A 16199-nucleotide genomic window follows, 5' to 3' on the forward strand; every position below is an offset into this window, starting at 1 on the left:
TAAAAAAAAAAAAAAAAAAAAAAAATTTTGGGGGGGGGTTTTTTTTTTTTTTTTTTTTTTTTAATCAAAATTGGTGTATTTTGCAAAACTACCCTAGAAAAACTTTTTTGCATCGCATGAGATGGACTTTTTTGTAGGCACTGGCATCCCTGGACAATGCCAGTGTCCAGGGATGGACACTGTTTCTTGCCGTGGTCTCACGGCAAGAAACAGTTCATCTGAAGTTGCGTTTGACATTCATAAATGTTGAATCCACAACTGTTCTGATAAATCACCCACTACATTCTGCCTAAAATGTCGCATGCGTAGGCGCTCCCAAGTTAGGCGGGGCTTGTTGTTCCAACGCTTGAATAAGATGCAGACATCTCCTCTGATTGGTTGAAAGTTGATTAAAACTATACAGTACCTCCTGTTCACAAACGTTGTCTCCATGACTGTAATGACTCACTGTGTGAACAAACTTATTTACCTGTGATTTTAATTGCATGTCTTTCTTAATGGAGACATTGCAATTGCCAAATTGTTTTTTGTTTTCTTTTACCTTAGAATATCAAAATGTTTTATGCACATTTATAACAGGATCGCAAAGCATGTAAGTGAAAGGTAATTAGTTTGTTTCTTCGAGTTTGTTGTTATTTTCTCTTTAAAATTGGAGAAAGGAAACCCAGCTTTTGAAATGTACTTCTTCTTCTTGTTTTGTTGAACTCTGACCCCAACAGTCAGATACTGTGAACATAAAATATGTTCAGATCATCCGCCTGTCAAACTTGACACCAGGCCCGGATCAAACTGTTTCCACATAGCTGTGTTTGAAGTGTTGTGTTATTGGTCAGAAGTGTGTTGCTGTGTTTTATGTGGAAATGCGCTCTAACTCCACTGTCCAGTTTCTGTATCTGTGGGAGACATAAATCCTTTTTGAGGAACATTAATCTAATGCGGTGAGGAATTTTGTACATTTATACAATTCTTCCCTTCACGACTACAAAGACTGTCAAATTATTAAAAGAAATTGTGCCGTCATTGTCCACAATTGAGACTGTCTGTAGAAAAGTGTGTGCAAAAACAAACATACAGCAACCACATGACTCACATCAACTGTTTGGCTGTGACACAACGTCCAGGTTACTTTGCATGTGGCATAAGGTGCTGTCTGGACACATTCAACCTGCTTTGGATTCCACACCAGGTGAGCGTATTGCTGAAAGGCTTAATCTTATAGCTCAGTTAAAGTTTCAGTGGCACTTGCATTTCGAAAATCCACACACGCTAACATCGTAGAGGATTAACAGAAATGCTGTTTTCTGTCCTGCTGTGGAGCCTTGAACAGGAAGGACAAACTTAGATCTGCTTCCAGTCTTGTTTGTCACAGTTCCAGCTGTTCAGGTTTAAGTGAGTAGTCATGTTTTTTGTTTGTTTGTTTGTTTTTTTTCTTCTAATTTCCCAACTAAGGTACTGACTACATATTTATTCCAACAGGAAAGCAAAAAGTCACGGATAATGCATTAAGACCTCATTAAGACTCATATCAGTATAAAAAGTTACAAACTATGCTGTTGTTACTTTAACCCAGTGGGAATTGTTACTGCTGCGAAGAAGTGATACTCACTACCCACTCCAGTGGATATGCCTGTTGAAATGCTTTCTTAGCACAAAAAGTAAATCACATACCAGCAAACCAATAGGCGAAGTGAAGAGGACCTCTTGAGGTTCAAACTGAGCATCAGAAAGGGAAACAACAGAGATTTAAGTGACCTTGAATACGGAATGCTTTTTGTTGTCAGATGGGCAAAACTTCAGATCTATTACACAAACATCCCTCAGATTTACAGCACACAGTGCAAAAAAAAAGGAACGCACCCAGTGAGCAGCCTTTGATTTGACTGAAATGCCTTGTTGAGGTCAGAGGATATAGACAGTCTGGTGTGAATTCATGGAAAGACCCAAATAAACACATTAAAGCTAAGATATGTGGATTACCATATTTATTATTTATTATTCTTATTGGATAATGGTATATAACAAACATGGACTCCCATAGAAACACACCCGTTATTGTCCCAGTAGGAGAACAATCCAAAACCCCCAGCATGGCCACCTCAAACTGACCTAGTAAAAGTCCAATTCAAATGTTACTACAATGCATGCTGGGCCACAGTTCCCCCATAGCGATATAAAAACAGTTGTCACAAATGCTCAGGGGTGGCTTAGCCATTTATAAGGTTTGCAAGATTTACATTTTGTATTTTCTCAGGTTAGCTTTGTCTGATTTTGCAATTAGATTATCTAAAAACAAATCTGTTAGGGGTAGAAACTTTTTACAGTGCTCTATGATGTCTCTCATAAGATCGATTTTGACACAAATGTAGTTCAAAAATCTCAGAAACATGCTCAAAAATAGAATCAAATAAAAACATTTCATCTAGAACTTTCAGTTTAAATAATTCACACATTTCATCTTAAATGTCTTGTTTGTGCAAACTCAGTAGAAAAAATATGGCCAATATTTTAATTGGATTGAGATACCATGGCAGGTTTAAAGTGAAGGAGAGGATGACAGTCTGCTGGCTTCCGATTCGCATCATAAATGTTAAAACTGAACATCATCTAAATGAAGGAATATGCAAGTATGCCTAATTTATATGCTTTCTCACATAAAGCCAGAAGGAAGGAAGCTGACAATAAATCACCAGAATGAGTGTGTGACTTTACAGCCATCCAAGACGGTTCGACAGCGCACTTGGCATAATGTTTGAAATAGTACGCTGTTGGCAATATGTTTGAATTACCATAGTTCTTGTATTGTCAGGGAAGGCATTGTGCGACTGTGCCAGGCTCCATGAATCTGCATAATCTCAAGGAGAAGCCGCTCGGCCTCAAAGGCATTTATGCAGCTGACAGCGTGGCCCCTCCATCACAGTTTCATATCACAGCGGCAGAACATAAGTAGGGGAACGCATATGAAAATGTGTGTTAGGTGAGGAATGAGCGCTGTCATTACTCCTGGCTCTGACATTTGTCATTTTCTGTGATGTGATGCATTTGTCCAACAGCAGTTTTGTGGATTGCCTGCCTTGCAGAGGCAATCTGAGGCGTGTTGTTTGTGTAAAATAGAAAAGCATGCAGTCGCACTGCCAAAGGTTTCTTGACATTTATTTAGGTAATTACTTGACCCAGAAATTAAGCCAAGATTGATTATGATGTAATTTTTAAGCAATATGAAGCTCGGAAATGTGTAACTGCATGAAGCACCAATTAATCAATTTCTGCTTCCTAAGTTCTCTTTTTTTTAAGTGTTTTCTTTTAAATTGATCAATAGAAGGCAAGCAGACAGTAGGGACAGAGAGCAATCCCAAGCTTGTGCTTTCTTAGCAATTAGCATGACAAGCTAACAAAGTGACTACTTATGAAGTGGCAGAAAAACAATACATTGTTTTATTTTTTTTATTTTTTTATTTTTTTTGCAAATAAAAATGTAATATTTGGGACACCATAGAGAGGCTGCAGTCCTCGATGCTGCTGTCACAGGTTTGATTCCAGGTTCAGGGAAACATTCACAGAGGGAAAGCACGATAAAAACATGCATTAACTGCGGCATTGTTCATTAAAATGACACAACACTACTGATGTATTGAAGACAATATACAGTAAATGCAAAGATGTTTCAGAGCTTTGGATTAGGGAATAAATTTAGAAAGTAAATATGTTAAGTATATTTTTGTCTCTATTTGAATGTTTACTTGTGTCCAGTGATTCAGAGCTTTTGCCACCACTGATACTGATACAGAGTCAAAGACAGATGTCAGATCCAGGAGAATCATTACAGCAGGTTCCAGAGTGCACCGCCATCAAAATGTCACAGACACTTTGAGTAAACCTGTTTGTGTGGAGTGGAGCAGACTGATGTTTGTCAAAGATTTCATGTTTTGCCATAAAATAAATGAGGCGTTCTGCTGCAGCTTTTTCAGGGAGCTTTGACATAAAAGAGATTTTGGAAGATAGGCCTTTAAATTTTAAGCTGTGTAGGATCCAAATTACACATTTTTATTACTGACTTAACAACATCATGCTTGAAAAAGCTTGTGACTATACCTGTTAAAAGTGAAGCTTTGCAAACTTCTACAATACAGATGTCTGTGACAAGAAAAAAACAAACTTTTTAAACACCAGTGGAAGTGTGTATAAATATCTGTTTTGTTTTTTTTTTACTATAAATGATTAGTATTTCTTAGTCGTCTCCACATCTGATTCTAATCAATGGCAGTTTTGATCAGTGAGATCCATTGTTAGCACAGCAGTGTGAAGCACTGAGTCGCCATCTGGTGAGGCCAACACTCTTTCAATATAAAGGTTTCTTAATTGCACTTCATTTGGAGTTGAATCTCGGCTGAAAGTATAATGAAGGATTAAATGAGATCAAACAGAGAGAGGAAAGGTTGGGATTACGGATTTGATTCCAGATGCTGATTACGTTATAATGATTGAGGTTTACATCAGATGTATCTTTATCTTTGCTATCACTGTAAGCACAGGCAGGTGAAGCGTTTTCCATGAAACTCGAATCTGCAAAAGAGAGAAAGCCGCTCACTTCTTTTGTTTAATGAATATGACAAGTTAATTAGCTGATATGACTGTGGGAGGAAGCCAAATACTCCCACATAAACCCAACAGGAGCCGAGTGCAAACAGGTGTCAAAGAGTTTGTTTGTGAAGTAAGCAATGTTAATTGGTTGCAAAGTATTTAAAACTATTTGCCAGTGTTGGATTTAATTTGATATTTTTAGGCCATCTCTTGCTCAGTTGCATTCTGTGCCGTAGCCATATGGAAGTGGCTTTCTGTCGATATTCCTTTTTTTTTTTCAATGATAGAAAAAGAGAAAATGCTCCATTTTGACTCTTTGTTTCAGCATTTTTGTGCTTTTGTCTTCTTCCAGCTCATTCCCTCTTCATTTCTGCAATATTCCAGTCACTTACATTTTGAATGGCTTGGAAATGTTTTTCAGTTCAACAGCTGCAAATGGTTTTTTCCAAAGAGTGCCGCCTGCAACGGAATTATTATTATCATCATCACAAACATAATACACAATTGTTTTCTCATTTGGCACTTTTTGCTGCTCATTGCATTCTGATTGTGGTCTGTTCTACACCATTCTCTGCTGATTTGATATGTTGTAATGCTAATGTATGCCACTAGAGGAATATGCTTAAGTTGCTCTTAAAAAAAAAAAAAAAAAAACTGGCACAAATAGTTGCACTTTCAGTCTGTCTAGTCATGTCTCATTCTACTATAGTAAAAGTACAGAATTTATTAAAACCAACATCCCTAATACTTGAACAAAATCTTAAATTATTTTAACCTTCTTTAACACATATACACTCACACACAAACTGATATCCATTAAGTGCAACAGAAGTATTTTTTCCCTTCATGCTTTTCTAAGTTGATCAGAATCTCATACTTGCCCAGGTTATACTCGCTTCAGAATGAAAGACAACATTCGGAACTCAAACAAGGCAGGATGAGGACCCATATGTTTCCAATCACCACAACACGGTGTGAGTAGTAGTAACGAAGTAGTAACCAGTAGTAAAAGCTACTAACCTTTAAATATTATTTCTATTGGTAGCACAGGAAGTGAGCAAAGCCACTCAGTCCATGTTGGCCACGCTTGGCCATGCTTCCAAATATCAAGCAACTAAAGTTGGAGCAAGCAGAATGTCTAAGGCGTTTTGTTGCTGGCAAAGGTACAGTGGCCCTGTCGCCCACAAGGTTATTTACAGCAAACACAATTTCTGGGAGGATTCATCAAGATGGCCCATTACATACTTCCTGGCGAAGTGTTAACGATTCGGTAAAAACAGATCCAATCTTCTCAACTGAGTCCACACCTCTAGCAAGTAATTGCTTCTCAATAGCTAAGGTATTGGACTCTTTGTACGAAGCAACAAACAAGGAGCTGGTTTGTATCTGATAAATATACATATATGCAAAGAAATCAAAGTGGGAAGACATCCAGCGAATCTGTTAGGCAAGTCATCTGCAGTAGAGTGAATGACTTAGTGATCCATTGAACCAGTCTCATCTGCAGTGTGAAAAGAAACTGAATCAAATGTCTAAAAGTCTTTAATCTGGCCAGAGGAGATTGAATTCACAATTATCTTTTCTCCACCATTTGTTGCTATGACATCACTTTACATGTATTCCAGTTGTGTTTTATCCCCCATTGCAATGTAATGAGTTCCTTTCCTGCTGTGAACTGAGTCCATACAGTTCCAGCCCCTCATTGGGAACATCACTTCCTGAGGTTCCCTTGGACTTAACCTTCTATCTGCTCATCTAATATTCATGTTGGAAGAACACTGGCTGGACTTTAGAGTTGGTCATAGAAGATGAGGTGATCCTTGGAAGCAACAGGCTAGATGTTGAATATATAATACCTCCACAACACTGTCTCCTTAAAAATATTGAAATGCCGTCATTTATGTGTTGTTGCAATAGTTCCCTGATCATAACACATAGATTAAGACATTTTGTCCTGGAGTTTTTAGTTAGTTTTAATCTTTGTAGAATTACTAATAGTTTGGAACCCGAATCTGTTTTTGAGTTACTGCTTTAAGATGTTGATGTTCCATATGTTCCAACAGGTATCACTGATATGACACGAAGTCCAAACCCACATGAGAAAATTTTTCAGAAATCTGATTTATGGTGGGAAAGTAGTTCAGAAATATTTTCAGCAACCATCGGCTCATATCCTGTCATTCCAGACACGACAACCAAGCCAGAACTTACTCTGAACACTGTGGGAAGTAGTTGGACATCGTAATTGGTGACAAAACACCTCACGTTTCAATTTCATAAGAGAATTTGACAGTTGTTTGAATAAGTATTGATGTGAATTCGAGTTTTCCCCCCATGAGGAGTTTCAGTTTCAGTCGGTGGTTGGTTATATTTGATGTAACTAATTTCTTTATGCGCTGCGTCCTTAGTCCGCAAACTGTCTGTTTGGTGTGGAAATGAAAATAAGATATTATCTGTGAATTTATAGCCGTGTTCCTGTCTGATGATGTAGAGTCAATATACTCTGGGAGATTATCTAGTTTCATCCTGTTACGCCCGAGTCCAGCAAGCCATTCCATGTAGCACACATGATTCTGTAGATTGAGTGATATTGAGTGGTGGGCTGAGATCTCCAAATGATTTTACTCTCCCCGTATCATAGCTGACAAAGAAATTAAATATTGATTCCCGGTGTGTGCCCACAGGCTGAAATTACCCATTCTCTCTGCTGTCCTGCTCTCTTTCCGTTCCTGCTCACTTGCCTATTCTATCTCTCCTCCCACTGAATTCCCATTTTTATGCCTCTCTTCTTTAATATTGCCTCTCTAAAGGACTCTACTCACTGTGACTGTTTCTCTTTCCCACTCAGAGTCTGTTTTAAGCCTCTGTTGGTTGTACGGGAGAAAAAGAGAAATTCAACACTTATGCTTGTCTAAAGCTCCTCTTCAGCTGATAAACTGGTGGTCTGTGCCGCTACATAACCCTTTGCCACTTAAACCCTTTTTTTTCTGAATTCAAAAACCAGATAGACGTTTAAGCCTCTAAATACCTAAATATAACCTCAAATTGTCTTGAAAGCAGCTGAATATGTTCTGAAAGCTCCAGTTCAGCAGTTTTGTCTTTGATGTTTTGTTTCCAAAAAACCCCGGAAAAGTGTAAGGTGTGTCTCCATGTCAGGGGAGCCATGTTACAGGCTGCACACTTCTCCTGCAGAACTCTAATTGCATCACTTCCCATCAATTAAATCACTGCTATTAATTAACCCTCAGTTCTTCGTGGCAGGAAGCAGACGGATCCAGTCCTCTCCTGCTCGACTGCTTACTCCCAGACACAAGAGTCATATTGAAGGTTCTGAACACATTCTAAAACCAGCTGGTTTTAGAATGATATACAGATATACAGCTAAAGAAACCGTATGAAAAGTAATAAACATGTTACAATGATTTAATTGCAACTTTTATGTATAAATATATGTCTAGTTTTCGAATTTCAACATTAAAAACCTGCTGAGAAAGAGTAAAAGCTCTTTTTTTTTCCTCCCAGCTCTAAATAAGCTCAGCAGAATGATTTCTAACATGAGTGATGGCTTTGGAGTTTGTAATGGCAGCCGGATGCAGTTTCAAGCGTGCTTGTTCAGTTGCGCACTTGCTCACAAATTGAATTGTTCAGTAGTAGTAGTAGTGCCTTTTTTTTTTTTAATCACAGGCATTTATGTAAATTGAGTTCAGATGAAGTTCATTCAATATCTTGCCTCTGCAGCAATGTTCCTGTGAAATGAACAACCAACAAATATTGCCGTGACGACAGGTACGGTAATATCCATTGGAAACGCAGAGCCTCATGACATGATGGCTTTGAGAGAGTGATTGTTGGTGTCTCGTTAGAAACCAAACAACTGCTGTGAACAATAGGTACATGTTTCTGTGAAATATGCTTCTTCTGTAAAATACGGTCTCTCATTCAGTTTACAAAAACACAGCAAATGAAATTAATTTTGTGCTGATTTGGTTTAATCATACGGAAAGATTAATTTTGAAAGACATGTTAATGTTACTGTCGTCACTTTGAATGGCTCAATAATCCTGGGTGCCACATCAATAGTTTCAGTTTTAATGGAATGATTATTCAGAATAACCTGATCGAGGCAAGAAGAAAGCTTTAATAATAAATGTTCCAAGTCGTTGTGGTTTGATACTGTAAGGAACCTGTTCTTCTGCAGGGACAGGAGCTTTACTCAGAGCTGATGGAGTTTGACTGAAGATTTAGTGCTGCTAGTCGCCATTAAATAATGGGAACACAACAGCTCCCAATTATTTAATGTTAAGTAGATATTCATTCATTCATTCATTCATTCATTCATTCATTCATTTCAGTTACAGTAATTTACTTCTTTGAGCTTTACATCATGTAAAAATGTTATTCCATCATGAAAAACACACCTGGAGTGTTGCTTTGATTCTTTCATGCACATTAGGGAGAATCTTTAATCTCCATGGCGACCATTCAGTTGAGCAAAATGTCTGCATGAACCTAGCAACGCCTTCGAGGTGCAGCTCCTCCTCTGAGCTGCAGCTTCCAAGCTTCTTTCACACAGACCACGGTCCCCTGCAAAATCCCTTCTCAGCTCCTTCAAACTAGCCAGCAGCAATTAGCAAACACCTGGTGGGACTGTGAGTCAGCTGAGGTTATTAGACGAGTCACTTCTCAGTGAAATGCTGGTAAAAACGTTTCAGAAAGACCGGGAGTTTTTAAAGAGACCCAATTTAAAGCCATGCTTCTTTTCAGTCATATTTGATGCATTTAGCAGCTAATGGTAACATAGGTACTTGGTTGTGCTATAAAATGATGCAATGTGCCTGGAAGGTACACAATACTGCCCCTTTAACGAGCACAGTCTTTTGAAAATGGCCTTGTAGTCCTGGTGGCAGGAAGTAGAGCAAACCTTGAAAACGTGCTCAACACAAAATCTACATATTTGAAAGCGTAAAACATTTGTCATTGTGGAACAAATATGACAAAAGACAGAAAATTTGAGTGTGCTAAAGGATTCGTCTCTCCTGGGTCTGTCTCTGTAAGCTGGAAACATCTTCCCACTGGGAATTCGCCCAATTCTAAAGACAGAACAGTTTCATCTCCTTCAAGCTGAATGGATTCCACTGGTGCTCGGCAAATTTACAGTCATACTACAGATTCTCAATCATCCTGAGTGCTGCGATTTATTTTGGACATTGCTCAAGATCTACTACTAGGCCAACACACACACACACAAAAAAACTTTTTCTGCTCTAAATCAAAGTTTGCATTTGCAGTCGTGTTTGTGTCATGGTGAACTGCCTATCTTTGGAGATGTGGTTTTTTTACGGCATGAAAGAGGTTTGCTTATCAAATCTGACAGTAAGGCACGTTCCATGATCTTTTTCATTGAGGACGGTTTTTACAGTGTGACTGAGTGTGTTTGTGTGACATTAGAAGCTTTTCGGTTAGTTAGAGCATTTAATCAGGCTGGACTTATTTCAACCAATACCTTTCCAAAATGTCAATGCTTAAATCAAATTTGCTACAGTAAATAGTCAGAGTCTGTTCTATACATCACAAAATGTCATGGAAAAAAAAAAAAAAAACTATCCCCATTTTTCCATATTTGCTCTCACCGATAGGACTGTTCATGTTTAGACCTCTGGTCTATTCTCTGGACTGTTACCTTTATGTTGATACCAGAACCAATCAAATATAACTTGCAGTTCTGAGATATATTGAATTGATTTTGGGGGTGTCAATTTCCTAGAAATGTCCACATTGTCACAATGGGGTATTTGTGTGTAGATTTTTCTTAGGAAAGAGATTAATACAATTTGTAAAAAGGCTGTAACATAAAATGTGAAATGTTTTATGGATGCCCTGTACAATGTTTCCTATATAAACTGAAATGGCTAATGGTGCATTGGGAATCTTGACAGTTTTTAATTGTTCAGTGATTTGCTTAGATTCCTTATCAGTTCTATTGAAACTAAAGACATAAACTACCAGAGCATCCATATCTACACTCCACTCTTCCACAAAGAGCTTGAAATCCCCCTCACTAATTCCTCTTCAGCCTTGCAGTCTTGTTGAGGGATTAATTGGAAAAGTTTGGGATTAAAGAGAAATGTCACTCTGTGCTGAGGTTCCAGGTATCACTTACTGCCCCTCATTCTGTTCGACTGGGAGCCTGTCAACACAGCTGTTCATGTCCAGAGAGCAGCAGCCTTTAGGAGTGATAAACTACAACAGGCTGACAATGTGTCAGTGACCGTGGCGACAATGATTGGACACCAGAGCTCTCTCCCCTTTGACAAACCTTGATAAAAGAAAACTCTAATTAAATGCAATGGGCCAAAAGGACATTGTGACATGCGGTGGGCTCAGAGGACGTGGACAGTAGAGATAAGCCTTCAGTTGATTGACTGTTGCAGTCTGTTTGCTTCCGCTACCCACTGTTGTCTGAACAATTTCTGTTCCAGCAGCTGTGTTGCTCTTTCAATTACAGAACAACAGCGGAAAGCATCCAGTACTGCTGACAAGCTGCATGTTAGTGCTGCTGTGACAAAAGCTTGGAGTCAGCAATTAGCCACAACACTACCCTCACCACATCCCACATTCTCCACGCACTGCTTCCTGTTAGCTAGATTTAGACTTGTGGTTAAAAATTCCGATTAGCACTGAGTCTTCACACAATTTGGAACGTCTTGTTAAAGGCAAGAAGGTTTTGTTTAAGCTTTTGACATAATGGGGAGATTCAGCGCAATGATGGAATAAATATGTGGAATAATTCTTGAGATTATTCCGATTGCGCATCTTAAGCATCCAAGAAAGATGATCAGTTTTTAAATCACATTAGGTGTTTGAATGCTGGGATTCAAATATCAAGCTGCGTTTCCATTACAAATGTGCACAAAACTTTGTAGACATTCAACTAATGTAAAAAAAATAAAAATAAAAAAAATAAAACACAATTTTGCAATTGTGGTGTTTGCATTAAATGAGAGACCATTCAAATTACATGTAGTTAGTTTGTTCAGGTATAAGTCATTAAAAACATGCCTTGCTGCCATCCTCCGACCACTTCCTGTCATCTTCTTAATCTTTTCTGCCAATAGTAACATCATGTTGCTCATCATGTGACTCGTGAAAACAAGTGTTTACATTGCAGTTTTGCAAAACACCCTAATTTCACTACAGCCTTAAAACACCTCATCCTGGTGCTAAAACTTTTTATAGCAAAACGTGAGTTCTTTTGGAAATTGACATGTTTCCATTATGCAAATTTATTTTGGCAATTACAATTTGCTGAATTTTATGGCCATCAGAAACACAGCTTCAGTCTTCTCGTTTGATATGGTTGTACTGTCGGTTAACTTTGGTGGAAACCTTTCCCTACATATTTCATTGCACGATTATAGCATTTTGCTGGCGACCATTTTGTTTAAGCCAATCATTCTATTTTACTTTCACTTCGTACAAACCAGTCCTCAAGAATATATACCCATTTTACCCATTCACCTATTGTTTCTACTCTCTTTCAATGGCACAGGAAGACAGGCGTCTTTAGGGAAAAATATTCTCCATTCACATCAACTTCAGTCTAATTTGACCCCTGCTTATGCAGTTTGGTCAGGCAGTTCAGACAGGCTGCTACAGATTCTCTTGTACATGTCAAAAAGTTCTGTGATCTGATCTTTGCAATTCTGACATTGACACAGCAGGTCTTGAGGCTTATTTCCAGTTTTTTGCTGATTTCTTTCTTAATATCTCATGTCAATGACATCATGGAGACCAATTTATAAAAATAAAAAAAAACAACAAAAAAAAACAAATGTTAGAAGCATATGTTAGAATTTTAATTTGTAATTTTAGTGGAATCATGCAAAGGTTTTGTTGAACGAAAGATGCAGTTAGGTACTGCTATGGGAGTAAAATTAGACTGCAGTGGATCCAGGTCATTAGATAGAAATAATAAATGAAACCACTTCTATTGCAGTGGTTTAAAAAAATATATTTTATTTTATTTATTTAACATTTAATTAAACTGATTGAGAACAAATTCTCATTTAAGATCCGGTAAGTCAGTCCCTTTATTTTTTTTTAACAAATACAATTAAGTTGCAAAAAGTACCTTATAAAAAAGTTCTACGATTGTAAAATGTTTCAAACTTAAAGACCATTGTTGTAATCAATGCCACAACTTCAGTGGCAGACATGGAATAACATTTGGACAAGCTTCTGAAGCACTCACTTATTAATCACAATGCTACATTTCTTTACCAGTTATTAGTTTTTTTTTTTTTTTTTTTCTTCATTTTGTTCCAAGATAACTGAAACACTGAATACCCTGACAGAGGAACTTCTGTCAGGCTAATCTGTGTTTTTCTGCAGAAGTGTCAGAATGTGCAAAATGCTGCTTTTGTGTGATGCATTTCTAATTGGACAACAAAACTTGAAAAGAAAGAATCCAGTCTAGCTCTGCTGACCTTTTCTTTATTTTATGTATTCTATGTACTAAAAGCCTCCTGTGTGATCTGTAGGCTCTGTAGTGTTTTGTTGTATCTCCTGTCAGCTGTAGGTACTGACAGCAGTCAGTGAGGATTTTTATCAGTTTGTTGTTGCCAGAGATGGCAAAGAAACAACCCACTCTCCAAGTCCAGTCTAAAAAAATATTTGCTTTATTACTTTATTGTCACAGTTCAGTCAAGAATCCAGGACAAATAACTGTTGCACGTTATGGTTTCTTTCATGGAGCTGTTTTATTTTCCCCATCAAGTTGATTCTCCAGTGTTTTTTCTCACACTTCTAGAGACAGTTGCTGAGTTGCATCCGTGGAGGAAACTGTCCTGGGCCCAACGTGAGTTCCTTTCAGCTGCCTGGAGATGTGAGTTTCTTTGCCAATGAGCTGGCTGTTCCTACAGTGGAATTCACCTTTGAACAGACCAAAGCAGAGAGTACAGAGGTACGTGTAACCTAAAGCGTCTACTGTCTTCACGTTTCATTGACCAATTGGATTGTTTTCAGTTTGTGCTGCCATTTCTAGATTAATGGAAATGTTGCGGCGTACGTCTTATGTGAAGTGATGTCCAACGCTAACTGAGTTTGTTTCCAAAGTGAGCACTGCTCAAATTGGAATTCTGAAAATAAATTTGTTCGGTGGAAATGCGCCAATTTCAAAAAATCTCACATTTTTCAATAAAAGGTTTTTGTGCTTAGATGATGTGGTTATTGAGGTTGCAATACAAAACACTTTTTTCACATCACACCAGTTTGTAAACAGCAGCAACACTCTTATTTGTAGACACTGTCCTCCTTGGAGCTCCACCAGAGCCCTCACAGCGTTGCTCACTTCATCACAGTGTGTCAGTGTATTGAGTTTGTCATGTGAAAGTGTTGAATCTATAACTCTTCTGTAAAATCACCCACTGCAATTTCCCCATAAAGCTGCATATGTAGCTGCTCCCAAGTAGGCAGGACATGTTGCTCCATTGCCTGAATAAAATGCCAACGTCTCCTCTGATTGGCTGATAGATGATGAGATCTGGCTCCATGACTGAATTATGAATTCTTGTCACTTGTTTATATTCATCATACCATGATTTTTAATGACTCATTGCATCAACAAACATATTCTCATTGGGATTTTAAATGCAAAATTGTGTTGTTTTTATTTTTTTTTTTTCAACATTCAGCAGAATGCTGAGTTTTGCACAAATTTCTAATGATTCAGAGAGGAGGACTTCACTAAGTTTGACTGTTGCATTCACATCAATCCTACATGACGTTTTAAGCCACTCTCACTGATACTGCAGTTTCACTGAAAATACAAAATGTTTGTCAGTGCATGTTCATAACCAAGTGAATTGCTGCAAAATTGACTCTCTGGGTGGCATTGCTAGTGGAGGAAGACACAGATTTCAATCACAGGTGCACATCTTTCATTGGAGCCAGTCTGACAAAAGCTTTGTCAGTGCATGTGCATGGTCAGTTCAATGTTTTTTTTTTTTTGTTACATTCAGGGAATAAAAAGTGTGTTTAACTTCAGAGTAGCAGCAAAAGACACACATTGAGAGTGCAGTTAACTGACTTCTTGAGGATGGAATGTGACAATCACCATCTGCAGCTTGTAAAACTAATAGTGCTATTTTAGATGTTAAAATCATTTACAAACCCAGTTTGACACAGTGCAATTTGGATCTTGCCTCTGCAAGCAACAAATATTCATCTTAGAGAGTAGAAATTATTCATGGCCCTATTCGCTTCTATTAAAAATGCAATATGGATGTTTGTTGCACTACCTGGGGCTAGAAAAATAGAGATTTGTTGTGTTTGTTTTTTTGTATTTTTTCCTCAGAAATGTCAACCCACTCAAATGTGGAACTCCTGGTTCAACCGGCAACTAGGAGCTTAATTAATGTAAGAGATCTTCATGATGTTTATCTGCCTGTAAGGCTTCCTAACAGCATTATTACAACAAAAGGCAGCAAGGATAAAGTCCAGGCTTATTTTACAGCCCAAATTAATAGTCTGATACATAAACATGTTCTGTTAAAAAACTTCCTGCAGGCAAAGATTACCATAAACTCAGCAGCAATTGAACTCATCGACATCGTTAAAAATGGGAAGAATCCAATTTCCCTCATATCTGAATTTGTAGGAATTATCAGTGAGGAAGCTGGGGGGGGGGATTCAAGGTATTTGTTTTTCTTGGCTGTTTACCTTCTGACAACGTTTTGGTTGGTTAAAGTATTGATTTCTCTATTTCTGCATTTTGTGCTTGCGGGACCACCATCACAATGAAACAGTTTTCATGTTGTATTTTATCTTGCTTTTCCAGTTCACAAAAAACCCTAAGAGCAAAAACGACTCAGGTTTTACTTGGCTAAAAGAAACGGCAGAGCAGTCAGACATGTTGTGATGCTTTATGTGTTACACATGTTCAGGGTATGACAGAGTCCTCCTGATCAAGAGGATACACATTTTATGAAAGTTGATGTAAATGTAGAACAAAATCCAAGGGGAAATCATTTCTGAAATACATAAAAACAGATGCTGCTATACAGGTACAAAATTCATATTCAGCTCTATGTATATTTTCATTTTGTACATATACAGTTGTATATACATTTTGTATTTAATATATTTTAGTTGTAAATAAATTGTAGAAAATCACACTTTGAGGTGAATCAATTGCACAGTTACATGCTAAAGTGGAACTACTTCAAGTCTACTTTGTACACTGTAAGTATATAACTTTTTATTTACTATTAATTAGTAAGAAATAAGTATACCATTTTTTGAAAGAATTACATTTAAACTGTATTTTCTAAATTCATAAGCGTTATACTTTTGAAAAATTAGGTATTTAGTAGTTTGGAGAGATGTAAAACTGAAGACCAGTCAAGGTTTTGCTGTAGAGCCTCTGTCACTAAAATGTGTTTGATGCTCTCAGCCATCAAACACAATTATTTGTTATTACTTTGTTAAACAATTTTGAAAGAGTTTGAAGGTGAAAAAAATGTAATATTACATATGTTACAGTAAGTCCATTGTGAGTTTTGTTTTATTTATATACAACATCTATTTGAAAATAATAAAGTACAATTTCAGAAAAAAAAATA

The 16199-nt window shown here is 37.5% G+C and overlaps 1 protein-coding gene across 1 annotated transcript in view; it reads left to right on the forward strand.

The window, feature by feature from the left end:
• The window catches only part of naaladl2 (N-acetylated alpha-linked acidic dipeptidase like 2), a gene marked incomplete at its 5' end in the record, with an annotated part of 155643 nt that overhangs the window by 32305 nt on the left and 107139 nt on the right, over window positions 1–16199 (forward strand). The window contains one exon of the mRNA XM_015040234.1: window positions 13388–13540. Coding sequence (XP_014895720.1) covers window positions 13388–13540 — 153 coding nt within the window. The remainder of the gene's footprint in view (window positions 1–13387; window positions 13541–16199) is intronic.

Source organism: Poecilia latipinna, unplaced genomic scaffold (assembly GCF_001443285.1).
Source record: "Poecilia latipinna isolate Pla-1442-1.1 unplaced genomic scaffold, P_latipinna-1.0 Scaffold501, whole genome shotgun sequence".
Classification (NCBI taxonomy): Eukaryota; Metazoa; Chordata; class Actinopteri; order Cyprinodontiformes; family Poeciliidae; genus Poecilia; species Poecilia latipinna.